Genomic DNA, 22,046 nt, shown 5'->3' with positions numbered 1-22,046 from the left:
AGCTCTCATCAGAACCTGACAACGGAAGCACCCTGATCTCCTCAACTGTAAGAAGTTGTTGTTTAAACTGTTGTTGAAGCCACCAGACTATGGTTCTTTCTGATGGCAGCCTGTGCTGATGAATCATAAAAATATTATCTTGAATTTTACCTAACAAAAACAACAAGTATCATTCCTAATGTATGAACAAAGAAATAGTGAACCAAATAAAGTCTGTAGAGCTTAAAAAAAAAAAGCCTCCATTAGCCACATTTTTAAAGTAAAGAAGAAACTAGGATATGAAGAGGCAAAATGACGGGGGAGGAAAACCTCAGTCGACACCTTATTATAGACCTCCACCACACAATTGTCAGTACAGCCTTGATATTATCCTTGGTAGGCCATCACCAAAATGGCTTCAAACATGCTCAGAAAACAAAATGATGCTTATAAAGGAAAAACTTATTTTTGCATCTGTAAGAAAAGGAAGACTACTAATGCTCGTTTCTCAGTAGAATAACGAAGGCTCAAAAAGGAAAGACACTTGGATAGACATATGCATCTTACAAAAGCATGCTAACATCCCTCAGACAGTGTTGGGCTGCCCTTCATAACCAAACCATTTAATTGACATGAGGATGTGAGCTGAAACTGAAATAGCTGAAGTGACCCATCAGTTAAATGAGGCAAAAATAAGAGAGAACAAATAGAAACTCAAGTGTACAGCCTCTCAAAAAAAGAAGAAAGAAAGAAAGAAAGAAAAAAGTCCAGATACTCAGTAATTGTTTTCAACGCCAAAAATAAATAAAACAGAAGACAGAAAACAGACTGTTTTAAAAGTAAATGTTTAACCTATAATTAATAAATAGGAAATAGCCAGACCTAGTACAAAGGCAGCTATGCAACCTTCTCCACACAAATAAGCCTACTATCAGAATAAAAGCTAATTTCAGAAATATGGGACATGCAACAATTCAGCTCAATTTGTCAGATCTTATATCTAATAATACTGTTTGTTCATCAGGATTCTGAACTAGTAGATAGTGACATTACTTCTAAATCATAAGATGATTTATTTAACAGTAAATACAGCTTTTATTACTAAAGAATTTAAGGTATTCTAATACTTTTCAAGCGGGTAATCCATGTCTGTAATATCTCATTATCCAAATATTTTTAAAACTATCTTTTTTCTTAATATGCATTAATTTGTTTAGCTATCACCACAACCCTGTAAGGTAACTATTAGGTCAAAGAAGCTCATACTCAGGGAGCCTAGGTGGCTCACTAAGTTAAGCATCTGGCTCTTACCTTCAGTTCAGGTCATGATCTCATGGTTCATGGGTTCGAGCCCTGCATTGGGGTGTACAGAGTGCTGGCAGTGCAGAGCCTGCTTGGGATTCTCTCTCTCTGCCCCTCCCCTGTTTATGTGCTCTATCTCTCACAAAATAAATAAACATTAAAAAAAAAAAAAAAAGCTTAAACTCTATATACTAATAAAACCCAGCTTGTCAGTTACACAGGTTAGAGAAAGAGCAGAGAGCGCCTCTCTGGGATAATTCATTCCCAAAGAAGAGAACCAAACCCCCAGCCTCCTGAGCAATTTCAAATGATGAAAAAGTGGCAGCAAGTTTAAGTCAAAACACACAAATTAAGGGGCGCCTGGGTGGCTCAGTCAGTTGAGCATCTGACTTCAGCTCAGATTGTGATCTTGTGGTTCACGAGTTCAAGCCCCATGTCAGGCTTGACAGCTCAGAATCTGGAGCCTGCTTTGGATTCTGTGTCTCCCTCTCTCTTTTCCCCTCCCCTACTCATACTCTGTCTTTATCAAAAATAAATAAAATATTTTTAAAATACCACACAAATTAAAATAAATCCAATACCCTATTTCTCCAGAATAAATTTGAAGAAACTGCTAAAGCTCTTCTTTATTTCTCTAGATTCTCCTATCAAGAATTTTAATGGTTAGATTTCCAGTTTCCCTTTAAAATGCCAGTTAAGGACAGGTTTTCCAATATTTATTCCAAAAGCTTCCAACTGCACAACACAAAAGGTCCACAGGCTCTATAGATCTTGTGACCTATACTCTGTGCTTGGTAAAAATATGGCATTTACAAAAGGTACAAATCATCAATTACTAGCAAGCTTGGAAGTGAGAGAACACTGTCTTCAGGGAAGAGGTAAAGAGAAAAACAATGACATAACTCTGTAAATGAGCTGCCATAATAATCTCAACGTAGAGTAACACTACTTAATTCCATTTATTTTGGAGGTCATTTATTTTACTTGAGTGAAGAATTGACTTTTATGCTTCTTCTTTCTTTCATAAACAATCAGCTTTCTCCAGACATCAAAACAGATTCAACTTAAGCTACTGCACCTTCTTCATATCCTTATGGTAAAATGGGGATAATATCACCCATCCCTCTGGGCAGAAGGGTAAGCAGAGTCTGTGATTCAAAGCGTAGAGCACAATGCCTGGCACAGAACAGTTTTACACATGAAGTATAAAGAGAACTCCACAGTCCTGGACATCACTGAGCATCTACATTTGGAGCATGCTAGACCTCATTACAAAGTCTCATTATGAAAAACTATTTTTAAGGGCACATAATGACTAAAACTCGCTAAGGTAGACTAATATAAGTGCTAACCATATCACAGAAAAACCTGAGTCTCATCCACCTCCTCATGGCAAACAAATCAAAAAATAGAGAAAAAAATTACTCACAAGCAACAAAAGAAAAAAACAGATGGGGTGTCTGGGTGGCTCAGTCAGTTGACTGTCAGACTCCTGACTTCAGCTCAGGTCAGGATCTCAGGGTTATGAGATAGAGCCGTGCATTGAGCTCTGCACTGACAGTGCAGAGGCTGCTTGAGATTCTCTCTCCCAGTCTCTCTGCCCCTCCCCCGCTTGCACACATACACATCTCTCCCCTCTCTCAAAATAAATAAATAAAAATTTTTAAAAAGACAAAAAAAACCCCAGACAAACTGGACTACATCAAAATTTAAAACTCATGTGCATCAAAGGACACACTCAATAGTGAAGACAACCCACAGAATATCAGAAAATATTTGCAAATTTATACACGATAAGGGGTTAATATCCAAAATATAAAAAGAACACTTACAATTCAACAATAAAAAGAATCCAAATAAAAAAATGGGCAAAGGATTTGAATAGCCATTTCTCCAAAGAAGATACACATGGCAATAAGCATATTAAAAATGCTTAACATCACTAATCATTAGGAGAACGCTAATCAAAACCGCATGAGATATCACTCGACACCAATCAGGATGGTTATTATTATTATAAAAAAGAAAAAGAAAAAAACAGAAAATAACAAGTTTGGTGAGGTTGCAGAGGAATTGAAACCCTTGGGCACTGCTGGTAGGAATACAAAATAATACAGCTGCTGTGGAAGACAGGATACTTGATAGAATTACCAAACGATCCAGTAATTCTACTTCTGAGTATAAACCCAAAAGAATTTAAAGCAGAGACTTAAACAGATATTTACTTGTAAATCCTCACTCACAGCAGCATTACTCAATGAGGGGCAAAGGGCGGGTCACTCCAACTTGGGTTACTTTGACATGAAGACTATTTTGAGCTAAAAGCAATTAATTACCTGCAGATTGTGGAAAAGCTTTTTACGGCTCCCTCAACTGCCTAAATTTACATTGGAAAGGAGAGCCTATACCAGGAAGAAAGTTACCAAGAAAGATTGTCTTTACCTAAGAAACTTATTTGCATAAGAGGCAACTTTAGTTTTCCAAATATCATCTCTCAACTTCCTAAGATCTTTCTCCCAGTGTATCCTCAGACCTTACCCACCCCTCTCCTTAGCTCACATAGGCATCATGTTGCCTGTTTTTGGAATTTCATGTCTGTGTGGATTCCTTGTTCACATGCTACTGAATTTGATTTTCCCCTGTTAATCTGTCTTATGTCAACGTGATTCTTAGTCCTACTAGAGGAACTCTGAAGAGCAGAGTATTCTTCCTCCCCAAAATTCACAACAGCCAAAAGGTAGAAATAATCCAAGTGTCCAAGACAGATAAATGCATAAACAAAATATGATATATCCATACATTGGAATATTACTCAGTCTTTAAAAGGAAAGAAATTCTGACATGTGCCACAACATGGATGAACCTTGAAGATACTATGTAAAGGAAATAAGTGAGTTACCAAAGGACAAATACTGTAGGATTCCACTTATATCAGTACCTAGAGTAATCAAATTGGGAGACAGAAAGTATAAATGTGGATTATATGGAATAATGGAAATATGCAATAATGGAAAATAATTAATGCCACTGAACTGTATACTTAAAACTGTCTAAGAAGGTAAATTTTATGTACTATGTAAATTACCACTATATATGTATACATATACATACATACACATATATATATAATTACCACTATATGTATACATATGCATGCACACACACACACACACACACACACACACACACACATATATCCCTCCAGCTTTCAATTCACTGACTTACCCTACTCTTCAGTTTACCTTGTCTCAAATTTAAATTCTTTTTTTTTTTTTAATGTTATTTATTTTGAGAGAGAGTGTGTGTGTGTGCCCACAAGCGAGCACAAACAGGGAGGGGCAGAGAGCCATGGAAAGAGAGAATCCCAAGCAGGCCTGCGCTGTCAACACTGAGAGCCCAACATGGGGCTCAATCTCATGAACTGTGAGATCATGACCTGCTGAAATCAAGAATCAGACGTTTAACCGACTGAGCCACCCAGGCACCCCTCAAATTTAAATTCTTAATGGATTTTCATAAGCTTGAAAGAAGTAACAACACTTTCTCAAAATCAAGATCCAAATTTACTTACCTATTCTGGATTCCTGTAGAATCATTTTTTAAATCATAGAAAATGGCACCTATAACCAATCCCAGGATGATTGTTACAATTATCTTTTCAAAAAGAAAAAGAAGAAAAGTCTTAATTAAAGGCAAAAACAACACACCATTTATGATTATTATATGGCTACATAACCAAATTTCTCCATTGAGATAGATACTTCAAATCGTTCAGCCAAAGCCCTTGGGAGAATATGGAACAGTGTATGTTATTAGACCACTTTCTAAATTAAAAAATAATTTATCTGTGTGTTGGGGAGGCTGACAGTAGAACACAGTAAACTCCTAGAACTCTAAGGATCCCCCCACTGATTCACCAGGCTGGTTCAAGGTCTAGTTCAAACTACCAGGCCTGGGAAGGCCATACAGAGTAGGGAAGCAATGCAAGTGCATGGCTAAGTCATTTGAGAAATAAAATAAAGTCCAAGTGGCTCAAGAGTTCTGACCTGAACTTTCAACCTTTGTGCTAGTGAACATGCAGTTTTATATTTGAAGAGGCTCAAGTAAAAACAGGATATCTTTAATCTTTTTTTAAAATGACTTTTTAAAAAATGTTTATTTATTTTGAGAGAGAATATGTGTGTGTGTGTGTGTGTGTGTGTGTGTGTGTGTGTGAGAGAGAGAGAGAGAGAGAGAGAGAGAGAGAGAGAGAGCAGGGTAGAGGGGCAGAGGGAGAGAGAGAGAAAGAGAGACAGAGAGAGAGAGAATCCCAAGCAGACTCCACACTCAGCACAGAGCCCGACACGGGGCTCAGTCTCACAACTGTGAGATCAAGGACCGGAGCCAAAATCAAGAGTTGAACACTTAACCGACTGAGCCACGCAGGCACCCCAGGATATTTTTACTTTTAACATTAAAAATAAATAAAATGTTTCAAGCACATATAAAACAATTCTAACAATGTTATTTCATGTGATAAGGAAGCAGCGATAAGCTGGGGCCCGCCTATCTGACCCAGGGGACAGTCTATGCCTGCACTGGAAAAGTGCACTGTCACTGCCACCAAAGCATTCAACCAGCTCTCTCTGAGGGTAGCCAAGTACTTTCACTACCCATTCTCTTGTCACTGCTTCTCCAGCAACCTCAGCCCAAGGGCCTGCAGCCAAACGAGTAGAACTAAGCTGCCAGTTTTTTGCCACTCTTACCTACCTTCACTACTCGGTCTGTTTGAGGACTCAAGTAGACTGGATAAACATCACTTTTATTTTTAAGATTGACAAAATATCTCTTAAGGACACTTCTATAAGCAAAGGATTAAGGGTTATACTATGACACAATTTATTTAGGAAAGTTCTACGTATTGTACTTTTATGTTGTATTAAATTTAAAAAATGTAAGAAATGGTAATCTGAAGAAAACAAAATATCCCACCATGTATCTCGGAACCTTCAAAGTTAAAAAATAAAATAAAAAATCTCAGTACTACTACAGTACAATGGTATCAAGACTTGAAGGAATTTTTTGAAAGCATTTTTTTTTTATTTTTTTTTCAACTTTTTTTTGGGGGGGGGACAGAGAGAGACAGAGCATGAACGGGGGAGGGGCAGAGAGAGAGGGAGACACAGAATCAGAAACAGGCTCCAGGCTCTGAGCCATCAGCCCAGAGCATGACGCGGGGCTCGAACTCACAGACCACGAGATCGTGACCTGGCTGAAGTCGGACGCCCAACCGACTGCGCCACCCAGGCGCCCCTTGAAAGCATATTTTGGCATGAAGCAAACCAAACTGGTAAACAGGATCATGATCTGTGGAGGCTAGTTTGTGAAAACCACAGTCTGGAAAAAGTATGATCTGAGATGTCTTTAAAATTCCCTTGCTAATAAGACAGTCAGAAATTTGGAGAAAAAAATCTATTACCCTGGTATATTTTCATTACCCTCAGAATATACTGTACTTCATGTCAACAGATAAGCTTCCAAAATAAATGATGATGGCTCCATTACCATGTGTGCATGTGTATGTATACAAGTCTCTATGTTCACCCAGTATAGCTTTAAGAATGTCTGGGCTTTTTAATCTGGACACTCTACATGCTTGTTTCTTTTGCATATAAAAGATACTGTCAATATTACCATTAGGATGTTCGCTAAAGGTTCGATAGTCAATATTACCAAAGGATGTTCACTATGATCAATCTCATAATTTTGTCATGCTTTTACAAGGTGAATCCACGTTATTCTTTCTTGGATTGCAGAAAAGAGAAAAAAATAGGCAAATTAAGCATTGCTCAACAGAGCACACAAAGAGGAGATACCGTAAGTCCTGTGCACCTGGGCTCTGTTCTGAACAGAAGGAAAAAAAAAAAAAAAAAAGGAAATTCTCTAAATATGTTATTCTGTCTTATTCAGCTGTGTTTAGCAATATATCTCAAGGTAAGTTCTGAGGGATAATTATGGCCATTACTCAAAAAACATCCCTAGTCAAATGTAAAATGTGCCAGTAGAAAAAATGAATCTTTAAGAGATACGATAGTGTTTTCCAAATTGATTTGATCAGAAAAACCCATGGCACATTAAATGAACATTAAATCCTTCTAACAGATGATCCATTCACTCCCAGATCATTCAAATACAACCTTTGGTTAAAGGGCATTATTAGAAGCAAAGTCTGAATCATGGAAGTGACTAGTTGAAATCTAGGTATGGCTGTAATACAACTGATACAGGATTTATCAGTGGGAAGCCATAAAACAGTTTAACAGCTTCATGTTCAAATACTTTAAAAAGTAAACAACATACATGAGTTTAAAACCACTAAACCAAAGGTCAGCAAGCTAGGGTCTACAGGTCAAACATGGCCTGTCACCTATTTCTGTTCAGCCCTCTAGCTAAGAACAGTTTTTACCACTTTTTTAATGGTTGGGAGAAAACAAAAGTGAGAGAAGAATATTTCTTTTTTTTTTAATTTTTTTTTTCAACGTTTATTTATTTTTGGGACAGAGAGAGACAGAGCATGAATGGGGGAGGGGCAGAGAGAGAGGGAGACACAGAATCAGAAACAGGCTCCAGGCTCTGAGCCATCAGCCCAGAGCCTGACGCGGGGCTTGAACTCACGGACCGCGAGATTGTGACCTGGCTGAAGTCGGACGCTCAACCGACTGCGCCACCCAGGCGCCCCGAGAGAAGAATATTTCTTGCCACATGAAATTTAAATGAAATTCAAGTTTCAGTATCCATCAATAAAGTTTTATTGGAACACAACTATGTTCATTTGTTTATATATTATCTATGGCTCCTTTCAAGCTAAAACAGGAAAGGCTAGAGTCAAAGACCACATGGCCCGCAAAGCCCAAAGTATTTACTACCTAGCTCCTTACAAAAAAGGTTTGCCTGTTCCTGTTCTAAGCAAACATTCCAGTATCTACAAATCTGAACAGCAGATACTCAGAGAGGTGCAATGTTCTATCTTTGTTCTAGGAGACTGCCACTACTCTGAACACTGTTGGGACTCCTTTAGTGGAACTGAGTTCATTGAGGAAGCAAGTAGGCTGAATATGCAACCTGGAGGCACTAGGCCTGGGTCTACATCTGAAGTAAGCCTAGCAACAAAAGATGCAGAGTCATGGTGTATTAGAAATAGTTCCACATTTTAGAAAAGGGAACCCTCTTACACTTTTGATGGGAATACAAACTGGTGCAGCCACACTGCAAAACAGTATGGAGATTCCTCAAAAAGTTAAAAATAGAACTACCCTATGATCCAGCAATTGCAGACCAGGTATTCACCCAAAGAATACAAAAACACGAATTCAAAGGGACACATGCACCTCTATGTTTACAGCAGCATTGCCTACCATAGCTAAATTATGGAAAGATTCCCAAATGTCCACTGACTGATGAAGGGATAAAGAAGATGTGGTATATATACACGTAATGGGATATTACTCAGCCCAAACAAAGAATGAAATCTTTCCATTTGCAATAACGTGGATGGAGCTAGAGTATTGTGCTATGCAAAATAAGTGAGGTAGAGAAAGACTATGATTTCACTCATATGTGGAATTTAAGAAACAAAACAAACAAGAAAAGGAGAAAAAAAAGAGAGAGAGAGGCAAGTCAAGAAACAGACTTTTAACTATAGAGAACAAACTGATGGTTACCAGAGCAGAGGTGGGGGGCGAGGGGTTGGGTTAAATAGGTGAGGGGGATTAAGGAGTGCAGTTGTGGTGATGAGCACCAGGTGTTGTATGGAAGTGTTGAATCACTAAATTGTACACCTGAAACTAATATTACACTAAATGTTAACTGATTGGAATTTAAATAAAAACTTTAAAAAAAATAAAAAAAGAAATACCTCCACATTCTAATCATATTCTTCTCAGACTACCATATTATGACTTGGACAAGACACTTGTAAATCACTTTCAGAGGCAAGAGAAATTTAAGTTATTTTCCAAGTAAAAAAAAAATCTATAAATCACACTAAAGAACCAACTCCATCACATTCCAATAGTGATGTTGGAACAATGGGTAACCAGGTTGACTTTGTTTATCAGACTTGTACCCAAAAGACATCAAATATACTATAAAAGAATAAAAATTTAACCTTGATTGCTAGTACACAGAAGTGTGCATATTCTGACAGAAATGTCAAATAACAAGTAGCAAAAATGTTTGGAGCAACTGGCAGTGTATCTCAAAGAGGAATACAGATTCTTGGTATTAATACTTACAAAGCAATTGTACTGAAGTATGAAAATTATGGTGCACGTGGTAAGAAGTCAGTAATATCTTATTAGTGCCAACAGCACGTCACCTTTTAGTACTTGACAGAAATTCAATGATTGACAGTAAAATCAATAACCCCCAAAATAACTAGCTAAACTGACTTCCTTGAAAAGAATGGTCCAATGAACTGGGAATACTAGAGTTTTATATGACAGAGCACCTGAGAATTACAGAAAAATAAAAGAGTAATAATCAACAACTCTGAACAGAGCCAGCCAAAATAGGAAAAGAACAGGATTTCATCATTATTAAAAGAAAGTCAATCTGACAGTGAATACCCTTGTTTAACAGAATTAAAGTCTGCTTACTACGCTGTGGTAACTACAAACTATTGTAGGTATCTTAGTGCTCTCCTAAGATTCGAATCCCAAAATGAAGAAGGTCAATTATAAGGAACAACAGTTGTACACAGGCTCTTCTCTCAAAAAGCAGCTGGCCCCCATGACCTTCTAAGGCATTCAGTGACTTCCAGATCCAGGCTTCCCCGGCCAACCGATTTCAAATGCAATCAACTCCTTTCCACTCTCTCCCTCTTTCCCCCTCCCTGTTCCTTCTATCTTTTTCTCTTCCTTTCTCTGCTTTTCTGCTTAAAAGTTCTCCACAGACCCTTTTACCACCTGACTTGCTATATAGTTAATTTCTGTATGAATTTGTCATCTGTTTTCCTCATTGGAAAATAGGCTCCAGGAGAACAGAGGTTTTATTTTTGCCCATTTTGTTCACTGCTGTATATAAGCTCCCAAAATGCCATATGTGATCAGTAAGAACTTTTGTTGAGTGGATCAGGAAATGAATGCATGCAGCTATCAGAAAACTATAGATGTGGCTAAACATCTCCTTTACTTCACAATTTTGAAGAAAACAAATTTCTACAAAGATTATCCATTACAGCTTGTCTAAATCAACAAAAATTCTGAGTTAGGTAGTAAAAAAAAAAAAAAAAACATAAAAAAAGAAAATATTTCCTTAAGTAAAAATTTCATTGTGTTTTACTTGTTCTGTTGGCTGTTTCTATATCCCAAATGGAGTGGGGATAAATAAATAGAATGTTGAGTAGAAGATAAGCATAATCTAAAATAGATTATATTACAACCTAATATTCCCACATGATATGTCTGAGCATAATCAGAAGAATCTGTAAGGTTACCTGAGCTATAGAGGCCTGAGGGTTACCCAGTAAGTTTTTGAATGAACGCTTGGAAATCCATCTGAGTTGATGACAGAAGGAGGTGGCATAGGTGATCTCCCCAAAGGCTGAGCTCTTCTTTTTCTGACCCTCTGAGAGTTCATTTAACTCATCTTTTGTTTTTCTGGAGAAGGCAGAGTTGGCATAAAACTCAGCTATTTTTTCAATGAGTGGAATATCTCTCTTGGAAGGTTCTTCAGTCTCCTTGGCTTTGGAATAAAAGTAGATAAAGAAGGGAAACTTTATTAATAGAGTAACAACTGATTTAGCCCATTTTTTGGCAACCCTTTTCTTAGATTCTTCCCTAATACCTTAATTCTAATGCTTGAGTATAAAAAATTATTAGATCTGTCATTGCTTTACAACATTAGAAAAATACAGTTAATTGGGGTGCCTGGGTGGCTCAGTCAGTTGAGCGTCTGACTTCGGCTCAGGTCATGATCTCATGGCTCATGAGTTAGAGCCCCACATCGGGCATCAGGCATCGGGCTCTGTGCTGACAGCTCGGAGCCCGAAGCCTGCTTCAGATTCTGTGTCTCCCTTTCTCTCTGTCCCTTCCCCGCTCATGCTCGCTCGCTCTCTCTCTCTCTCTCTCTCTCTCAAAAATAAACATTCAAAAAAAATTTTTAAAAAAGAAAAATACAGTTAATTGACTGACTACTCCCATGAACTTATGAATACAGCAAACCTACTGACCTTTTCCTAACTATAATATTTGAACCCTAATTCTTTTAAAATAGACATCTTATCATAGCAAGTTATAATTCCAAATAGAAAAATCTTGCCTTTGTTTTCTTCTATATGCAAATACATAAATTGCCAAGTTTCTTATTTCAAAACACTATAAAATCCATGGGCATTTTTTAAATAAAAATTCCCCTTAGAACTGATACTATCATATAAATGGTTATTTATAAATTAAATCAAAAATATTCTCAACAGTCAAGGAAAACAAAATCTGTGTTGACCAATGCCATAGAGTGAATGTTTGTGATCCCTCAAGATTCATATGCTAAAACTCAATCCCCAATGTGATGATATTTGAAGGCGGGACCTCTGAGGGGTTATTAAGTCATGAGGGTGTTGTCCTCATTAATGGGATTGGTAAACTTATAAAAGAGGCCTCAGAGAGCTTCCTCCCTACTTCCACCATGTGAGGAGGCAATGAGAAGATGGTGACCCATCTCTGAACCAGGAAGCGGGTCCTCAACAGACAATGAATCTGTAGATACCTTCATCTTGGACTTCCCACTCTAGAACTGTGAAAAATAAATGTTTATTGTTTAAGCCACCTGTCTATGGTATTTTTGTCATGGTAGCCCAAGTGGACTAAAACAACAGTTATCAGAGGACAGTATTAATATAAATTCACAAAGCCATGATTTAATGAGTTGCCACATTGCTAAACTTCAGCTAATGCAGTGAAGCAATAACCTGTGACTCTGAACAGATTTTCATACCTTCACCTGCCTGGTCCTGTCTGTTTAATACCACAGCAGAGGAGTCTCCATTAATGACATCCAGGAAGAAGTCTGCAGGGTTATTATAGGGCTCACACTGGTAACCTACAAAAGAAGGCAACTCAAGTACACAAACTTGATGGTCTTGGAAAACAGAAACTCACTTACAGGGGTGAGTGAGGTGAGGGAGAGGGAGAGAATCTGACAACTTCTCCCTCACTTTTTTTTTTTCTCTTCTCCCTTCACTAATTTACCTTTTCTTTTTATACATTCAATCACACAACATTTCAGCAATGCTGTCTCCCAGAAAAATACACACTTAAAACCAACCTAGGACTCTCAGAAAGTTCATACTAGGTCCTTACCCATCTTAGTTCATGAGACCTGAAACAGCTATCCTCAGTATGCTCTGAGGCTTATCAGAACTTCTTCAAAAATAGAAATATAGGTGCAAATAAAAATAAAAAAAAAAAGCTGTAGCTGGAACTAATGCTCTTCAAAGCAAGGCCACAAGCAAAGAATGCTACAGCACAGCAGGACTGTCCTTGGGAGAGGCCAGGGGTGTGTGCTGCTCTCCAAGTTCACCTGGGGATGGCCAAATATGCATTCATTGTGCTGTCATAATTCCAATAGGGAGAACAAATCACCAGAGCAGCACTCCCAAGAGAATGTGACTGGCACAACACAGCTGAATGCTTATCTCAGCTTCTGTGGCACAATCCTCTGGACTCAACTTGGCCTCCAGTTTGACTCTAGGTTCATCTCCCCTAAACTCCCTAGACCTGTGTGTGCTTATTAAATTTAAATGATGGACATTAAATGGAAATTTTTAAAACTGGCTAGTGAATATTTAAAACTATATTTGGAGTCATGGAGCATCATCTATAATCGTATCCAAATATCTCTAAAATGAAGCAGCGGCGCCTGGGTGGCTCGGTTGGTTGAGCGTACGACTTCGGCTCAGGTCCTAATCTCACGGTTTGTGAGTTCGAGCCACATGTCAGGGTTTGTGCAGATAGCATGGAGCCTGCTTCAGATTCTCTGTCTCCCTCTCTCTCTGCCCCTCCCCGGCTCGTACGTGCACTCTCTCTCTAAAAAATAAACATTTAAAAATTTTTAATAAAATAAAGCAGACAACATGAGTCGTAAAAAAACAATTACATACTTCCATTCTAAATAGAACCAAGCAGTCCAAAACTGTCAGAAATGTCGGTCCCTCAAAGACAACTAGTCATTCTATTAACTGGCAAGTCACTCACACCCCCTCAAGGCCTAAATCTGCAATCTAACATTACTAGAAAATTGTAAGTAGCATCTTATGAACCTCCACCAAAGGAGACTAACATCTTCTACGAGGGAATACAGTGATAAAGCCTGATCCATAATACAGTCAAGAAGATAATTGGAGGATACTATTAGGCCTTTCCCAAAATGTTCAACAGACATAACTGGCTATGAAGCCAACATATATCCTGAACTGAAGTGGGAAGCAGATCAGGTAAGGCCCAGTAGAAATACTCCTGCACACACATGCAGGCATACTCAACCAGGTCAGGAAAAAGACCCAAAGAACAAGCTAGTGCTGCAAAGTGAAGAAAAATTCTAGCAACAAACTACCAAAGTTGTGTTGGAATGGGGGAAGCCATGGTATGTCTACTCAAAAATCAACAGCATTCCTATAGACCCCTTTTACTCTCTTTAGGATTCTCTTAATAAAGGATCTTACTACGTGAAAAAGTCAAGCATACCCATTAATGCAAAGTAACCCAAGGCCTCCTGGGCAGGCCCATGGAACATTAGTCTTCCTGAGGCCAACAAGGTGAGGCTATCAAACAACTTGAAGATAGAGTAACGAGGCTGATGAATGGAGAAAATGATTGTTCGTCCCTGTTCAGACATCCTAAATTAAAAGTGAAAAAAATAAAAGTCATTAAATGTCTGAGTCATTAAACATGTGAAATGTGAACATCGTGGCAACTTTATTCCTGCCTCTAGGTTATCTATTCTTAGTTCGACTTGATTTTCTCTTACTAACTTCTCATTTCATATTATCTATCTGATAGTTAGGAGACCTCAATTTGGTGCTTCTATGAAGCACTAGGGTTTCTAAAGTGTGTTCCATGGGCAGTCTACATCAACCAGAAGAGTAATTAAAAATGCAAATTTCCAGGGTCACCTGGGAGGCTCAGTCAGTTAAGCGACCTACTTCAGCTCAGGTCATGATCTCATGGCTCATGAGTTCATGCCCCGCATTGGGCTCTCTGCTGTTAGGACAGAGCCCACTTGAGATCCTCTGTCCCCCTCTTTCTGCCCCTCCCCAACTAGTGCATGCACACTCTCTCTTTCTCTCTCTCTCTCTCTCTCAAAAATAAAGAACCATTTAAAAATGCAGATTCCTGAACATTCTCAGACCTATTGGGCCTAGTGAATCCATACATCTAACAAGTACCCAGGTAGTCCTGTAAGTACACTCAAGTTTGAAAACATATTATAGACTAAATATTAAAACAATGATTGCATGCCCCATTCTCACTGATCATTTAAATCTCTTGGCTCTTTAGGAATTGGGTTTCATTCTTTTCCCTTAATGGTACAATTAACATTACTGAGTACTTACTATGTCTTTGCTACTACATACTTTATAGATAGCCTTATCTAAATTTTCACAATATTGTTACAAGGCAGTACCAATATTACCATTAACTTTATTTACAGATAAGACTTAAGAGAGCTGAGTAACTGGCCCTAAGTGTCACAGTTACTTAAGGGGTAGGGTTGGGATTTGATCTAATTCCATGGCCAAAACATTGTTAAACTACCTTTACACAGGAGTTACTACTTATGGGTAGAAAAAAAAACAAAGGCCAAATCACTGTTAAGAATCTGTCATTATTGGAAATATTTTATGAGAGGTATCATGTCAATTTAGGCATTTTCTAAGTACCTACTTACTATATGCTAGCAGTGTCTATAAGTTCCTTCCGCCCCAAATAGGAACGGGCCAGTAGATCAATCATTTCAATACAGTGTGGAATAAAAGAAGCTGAGGTTTCTTATAAGCAAAATAGAAGACTATAACCCAGTCTGAAGATAATATAAGTAGTGTATCAAAGGGGCCAACCAGAGTAAGCCAAGAAGAGAAAGTGTAGTCAGGTGGAAGGAACATGGCAAAAAAAGTATGCAATAACAAGGTCTACTAAGGAAACTACAAGTAGTTCAATGCCATTGCAGAGCCCAGAGGTATGTGCAGGAGTTGGGACTGGGGGAGGGGAAAAGTTAGTAAGAGAGACTGCATGAAAAAATAAGCCCATGATGAATCCTTTCACTCAGAAGCTGCAGCTTTAGTCAGACGGTAAGAAAGGGCTGGTGAAGCACTGGAAGCAGGAAAGTGGATTGGTGTGAAAGCCTTGTGGTCTGAGGCCCAATGACATCAATATCAGTATCTCCTATTAGACATGTAGACTTTTGGACTCCATGCTGTAGAAACAGAATCTGATTTTAACACAACCCTAGTGATTAGTGTGCACAGTGGAGTGTGAAAAGGACCAGGTTAGAGCCCTCCAACAGGGGGAACGATGCTTGTGTGCTAACTAGAACAAAACATGATAAAACATAACACAGTCAAGCATGCCACATCAATTCACCATTCTCTAATGAATGCTGTTAACATACTTACAGATGACAAAAATATCATGCATTCTCTAACTGAACCCGAACCCCAGACCCATTAGTTGGCATCTTCACTTACATGTGCAACTGACATCTCAAACTTAAGATATCTAAAATCTTCCTATTGCTTCTTATCCTAGCATAGAGACTTGCTTATGAGGGCATGGGCATCAGAGGAAGCAAGGTAATGACAAGGAGGGGATGCCATTAAAGGTGATGTGTTTGGTAGCTTTTAAAAAAGTGGGGGTTAGGGAGCAGTCCCAGAGGTAGTGGGCAGAGGAAATGGCCAGAGTGACTAAGAGATTAGTAATATTTAACAGTTAAGTTACTTGGCTGACCAAGTAAGTAAATATATTGAGATAATGACAGCTAAGACTTTGTCTGTCTAAAAAATCATTTACAAACATGGAAAGGGTGGGGCACCTGGGTGGTTCAGTCAGTTAAGTGTCTGACTCTTGATCTCAGCTCAGTCATGATCTCACAGTTCGTAAGTTCAAGTGCTACACCAGGTTCTGCTCTGACAGCACGAAGCCTGCTTGGGATTCTCTCTCTCCTGCTCTCTCTGCCCCTTCCCCACTCATGTGCTCACTCTCACTTTCTATCTCAAAATAAATAAACATTTTAAAAAACAAACAAACATGAAAAGGGAAAAGACTAAAAAGAGGACTCATGTTAGACTACATTGGAAATTTTACACATTCTTGAGTTTTTTAATACACACATACTAACAGAGCAATAGTTACAGATGTATGTTTGTATCTATCATTCTATTCAAAATATATATATGTATACACATATGTAATTAATATTCCATATATTTTCCAAATATAAATAGGTGTCTGGCTGGCTCAGTCAGTGGAGCATATAACTCTGGATCTCAGGGTTATGAGTTTGAGTGCCATGATGAGTGTAGAGATTACTTAAAAATAAAATCTTTGATAAAAACAATATAAAAATATATTTCTGTGTTATATATATACACATACATAACGCACATGTACACAAATATTTCCTAGGTATGTCTGCTAAGTGGGTCTGGAAGCAATGAAACTTCCAGTGTAGTAGCAGCAAGCACACTACACTAAGTAAGCAGATCTTGGTTTCTAAATTCTGACTACACCAGAAGGTACCGGGGCTCCTTAGAGAAACATCTGACACAGGAAAAGGACAAGATGAGCCTGGATCATCTTGTTGACCAGGAAGTAGAGAAATGCTTGAAGAATGATTAGGGAGCATGTCAAAAGGACACAAAGCCAGACTGAAGGGGCTTCCAATGGCCAAATCAGGGCTAATTTAATCATAGAAAATAAGTAATAGCAGATTATAATCTATTGACTAAAATAATATGAGTAAAATGAATAGAGAAGGAGGAAAAGTTCTTGGTAGTAGAATGCCAACTAATATATGTAGAAAGAATGATGTAAATAGAAAATCACTTGGCAACCATCACACCAATAATTGATCGAGGCAGAAGTTGTGAGTACATGCTAAAAGTGGTGGGTAGAGATTTGATGAGAAACAGGATATGGACATAATAACCAGTTATCTCCCCTGACAAAATATTAATCAATTACAAAGGGAAAAATAATTACTTCACAGCAGGTACACCCAGCAGACACCAACATGACCAGCTGATGGTCGTGAACATCACCCATGGAAAAGTCAAAACCATGCAGCCTCTCTCCTCGTTAGGGAAATACAAATCAAAACCACACTGAGATACCACCCCACACTGGTCAGAGTGGCTAAAATGAACAAATCAGGAGACTACAGATGTTGGTGAGGATGTGGAGAAATGGGAACCCTTTTGCCCTGTTGGTGGGAATGCAAACTGATGCATCCACTCTGGAACACAGTGTGGAGGTTCCTCAAAAAAATTAAAAATAGAACTACCCTATGACCTAGCAATAGCACTACTAGGAATTTACCCAAGGGATACAGGAGTGCTAATGTATAGGGGCACATGTACCACAATGTTTATAGCAGTGCTTTCAACAATAGCCAAATTATGGAAAGAGCCTAAATATCCAACAACTGATGAATGGATAAGGAAGATGTGGTTTATAGATACAATGGAATACTACTTAGCAATGAGAAGGAATGAAATCTGGCCATTTGCAGCAATGTGGATGGACCTGGAGGGTATTATGCTAAGTGAAATGAGTCAGAGAAAGACAGATACCTTATATTTTCACCCATATGTAGATCTTGAGAAACTTAACAGAAGACCATGGGGGAGTGGAAGGGGGAGAAAAAGCTATAGAGAGGAAGGGAGGCAAATCATAAGAGACTCTTGGATACTGAGAACAAACTGAGAGTTGATGGGGGGTGGGGGAGAGGGGAAAATGGGTGATGGGCACTAAGGAGGGCACTTGTTGGGATGAGCACTGGGTGTTGTACGGAAACCAATTTGACAATAAATATACAATAAAATAAATAATAAAATAAAATAAAATAAAATAAAATAAAATAAATCACACAGCCCTGATTTTTGCACAAGAATACAACATCATTTCTGTGGTATCCCTACCAAGAATTCATGGTCTGAGTCTAGTCATAGAGAAACACTGGATGCATCCAGGTTGAGGGCCACTCTACGAAATGTACTCTTGAAGACAGATAAGGACATGAGAGCCAGAAAAGACTAAAGAACTGTTCAGAATTAGAAAATATTTTAAAAATCATTCCTGGAGAAAATTCTAAGCCAGAAAGGAGAAAGAGACACTTTTGGGACAACTGGTGAAGTCCAGCTGGAATTCATGGGTTGGATGGTGGTGCTGGCAGCAATGTGGACTCCTTGGCTGGGAGGTGTGTAAGATGGAATTGTAGGAGGAATGTCCTTGTTTCTTAGAGATATACTCCAGAGTATCTAGGGGTGATGGTACATGATGTCAGAAAAAGACTATGTGGGGTGGAGGGACGGAGGGAGAGCAAATGCACATAAATGGTAACAGTTGGGGAATCTAGGTAAGAGGACATGAGATTTCTTTGTACTACTCTCGTAACTTTTCTGTTAGGTTAAAATTTATTTTTAATTTTTTTAAATGTCCAAAACTTACTTTTGAAATTTCTCCTACAAACATATTCTTCCCACTGGTGGAATAAATATAAATGCAATTCTTTTCTCCATTCTTCCATTTTTCAGGTCCCAAATTTTAGAAACTCATTCTTTCAATAATCACTTCCCATGTCCAATTCATGAACTAATTCTGTTGGTTCTATCTTTAAAATTGATCCAGAATCCATGACTTCTCACCAACTCACCACTACCATCCTAGTCAAAACCAGCATCATATCTCCACTGAGCTAATACAGCCTCCTGACTGCTTTCCTTATACTCACCTTGCACTACAGCCTTTTCTCTACACAGCTGCCACTCTTCTGTTCTAGAACTCTCTAAAAGTTTCCCATGTAACCTAGAGACAATAAAAGCCAGTTCTTACAGTGGCCTACAAAGCCTTTGTAATCTGCCACCCACTCAATTCCATCTCATGTCCTATTCTGTTATGGACTGAATTATGTCCCCCACCCAAAATTCATGTTGAAGTTCTAACCCCTATGACCTCAGAATATACCTGTATTTGCAGACAGGGTATTTACAGAGGGACTTATGGTTAAACAAGGTCATATGTGGGCCTTAATCTAAGTGAGGACGCAGATTGAAGATAACTACGGACAAGCCAAGCCAGGGAGAAAGGCCTCAGAAAAAAACAACTCTACTGACCCTCTTATCTTGGGCTTTTAGATTCCCAAGAATATGAAAAACTAAACTTCTGTTGTTTAAGTCACCCAGTCCATTGATACCACGTTATGGCAGTCCTAGCAAACTAATCGATAAGCAATCCCCATTCTACCTAGTTCACCAGCATCCAGTCCCTCTGGCCTCCTTGACATTCTAAACACATCAGGCACACCCTGCCTCAGGACCCACTGACTCTTCCCTCCAAGGAGGACTCTCTTCTCCCAGACATCCGGGTCCTGCTTACTTGCTCGCAGCTCACATATCACATCATTGAGGTCTTCTCTGACCATCCTGCTGTTTAATACGGCACCCCCACCCCCACTACAGCCATCTTTTGCTATGCTCTTACCGTGCTTCATTTTTCTTGAAACGCTTATATTTGTCGATCAACTGTTTCCCTTGAACAAAGACAGAAGAAATTGCGCTCACTGCTGAATTCCCTACACCAAGAAGAACACCTGATATACAGCAGGTGATCAGATATTCTCTCAGCATGGATGAGAGAATAATGTTCCTATAGCATTTACCTCTTCAGGAGCAAAAGGACAGCATTTGCTGTGCTTGAGTCTAAGCCAGTTGTGGGCTCATCTAGGAACAGGATGGCTGGATCAGTAATAAGCTCCATTCCTATACTAGTCCTTTTTCTTTCTCCTCCAGACACACCACGGATAAACTGAGTTCCAACCTAAAACACAAATATCATTATTAACAATTACAACCACAGCCACTATTGTTTGTGGAGGTCCTACAATGAGCCGACCCTGTAAGAGGCAATATCTCATCCCTTGCTGATTCAAAATAGCAAGTAAATAAAAATATGGGAAAAGAGGTAGGTTTCTCTTTAATAAAATGAGTAAACTGAGGCTCAAATCAGCTGAGTGGCTAAGCCTGATGTGAAAGCCATGCTTAACAGTACTATATATTCCTTACCAAGTCAAATTAGAATAGTAAAAGATTTGGCCCTGGCATACTGAAATCACAAACCAAAAGGGAGATAAAGGTAGGAGAGAAGAAGGGGAAAGCATCTATAATTTATTAATCTTCTTACACTCTCCCTCCTCACCCCTCCAAAAGTCCTCAGTGTGGTTTGGGAAACAGTTCACTTTCTATTATACCACATTAGCACCTCTTAAATCACCATAAGGCTTCCCAAATTGACCCTGCATATATCCCAACTCACTGCAGAATTCCTCACTCATTCTTTCAGACAAATCCAGAAGACAGAACATTCTACAGGGCAACTGTAGTCTTTTCTTTTGGCTCAGTCTTTTCAACTAGTCGATGTCATTGTATGTAGTGGGGATGGAGGGGACAAGAAGGTTTGGGGGGAGGTAGGAAGCAATTCCTACATTAAGAGTCTTCAAAGAGATAATCAAGTGCTACTGATGCCCTTGGCTGGATCTTGTAACAACTGAGCCATAACAGACATTTTGGAGACAATTGGGAAAATGTGAATGAATAGGGGCTTAACGTAACTGATATTAAGACACTGTTAATTTTGTTAGTTTATAATGGTATTGTGGTAATGTAGGCAAATGTCTTTTTTTTAAGATGCATAATCAGTTTTCAGGAGTGAAATATGATATTTATAACTTTCTCTAAAATACTTCAAAAAAATACTTCAGAAAAAAACTGAAGCACATATGGGATAAGATGTCAACAACTGGGAGATCTAGGTGAATGTTATTAGTATCATACGATTATATTAATTATACTATAATCATACAGTTAGGATAGTAATCAGACTATTGTATGTTCAAAATTTCATAAAAAGTAAAAAAACTGTTGAAAGTATTTTCAATCAATTAGATAAATAAATTCTAAGAAGTGAACAACTACCTTCAGCTCATTTCCCAGGAATTCTATGCAAATAAGTTAGGGCAATGGCTGTCTTTTTGTAAAGAAGTTTTACCTAAAAATAAAGATTGGAAAGCACCTTACTGAAAAGACAAAATGAAAAACAGAGCCAAAGCAAAGGAAACCCAAACCCATAAACTCATAAAACAAAAGTAGTAAATGGTGGCATCCCGGAGTGCTGCTTCCAAGCAAAATATAGCAAAATACACTTAACCTTTTTTTTTTAAATGTCAGTATCACATGAAGCAGCAGCCAGCAGAATGCCCCCTTTCTTCATTATCTCTAAGTCGAGGATAGATTTCACAGGGGGATTAAACTATTGCCCCCACAGGCTCAGTTAGTAGAGGGTACAATTCTTGATCCCAGGGTTGTAAGTTCGAGCCCAAAACTGGGTGTAGAGATTACTTAAAAATAAAACCTTTAAAATAATAAAGAATGCTAAACTACAGCCACCACAATCTAAAAAGCTCATCTTCACCCAAAGCTTCAAATGTCTTCCCAGCAAATCTTTCATCCCTAGTCA

General features: G+C 38.5%; 1 protein-coding gene across 10 annotated transcripts in view; it reads right to left on the bottom strand.

Annotated features, from left to right (window-relative positions):
• Window positions 1–22,046, bottom strand: part of ABCG2 (ATP binding cassette subfamily G member 2) — a 130,553-nt gene that overhangs the window by 11,689 nt on the left and 96,818 nt on the right. For all 10 annotated transcript variants that reach the window (XM_045056108.1, XM_045056107.1, XM_045056106.1 and 7 more), the window contains 5 exons: window positions 20,194–20,351; window positions 14,004–14,155; window positions 12,256–12,360; window positions 10,757–11,004; window positions 4,853–4,935 (listed from right to left, as the gene is read on the bottom strand). In XM_045056108.1, the coding sequence (XP_044912043.1) occupies window positions 4,853–4,935; window positions 10,757–11,004; window positions 12,256–12,360; window positions 14,004–14,155; window positions 20,194–20,351 (746 nt within the window). The remainder of the gene's footprint in view (window positions 1–4,852; window positions 4,936–10,756; window positions 11,005–12,255; window positions 12,361–14,003; window positions 14,156–20,193; window positions 20,352–22,046) is intronic.

This window comes from Felis catus, chromosome B1, assembly GCF_018350175.1.
Source record: "Felis catus isolate Fca126 chromosome B1, F.catus_Fca126_mat1.0, whole genome shotgun sequence".
Taxonomy (NCBI): domain Eukaryota; kingdom Metazoa; phylum Chordata; class Mammalia; order Carnivora; family Felidae; genus Felis; species Felis catus.
The sequence above is the reverse complement of the archived record's forward strand: the minus strand, read 5'-3'. Positions and strand labels throughout refer to the sequence as shown.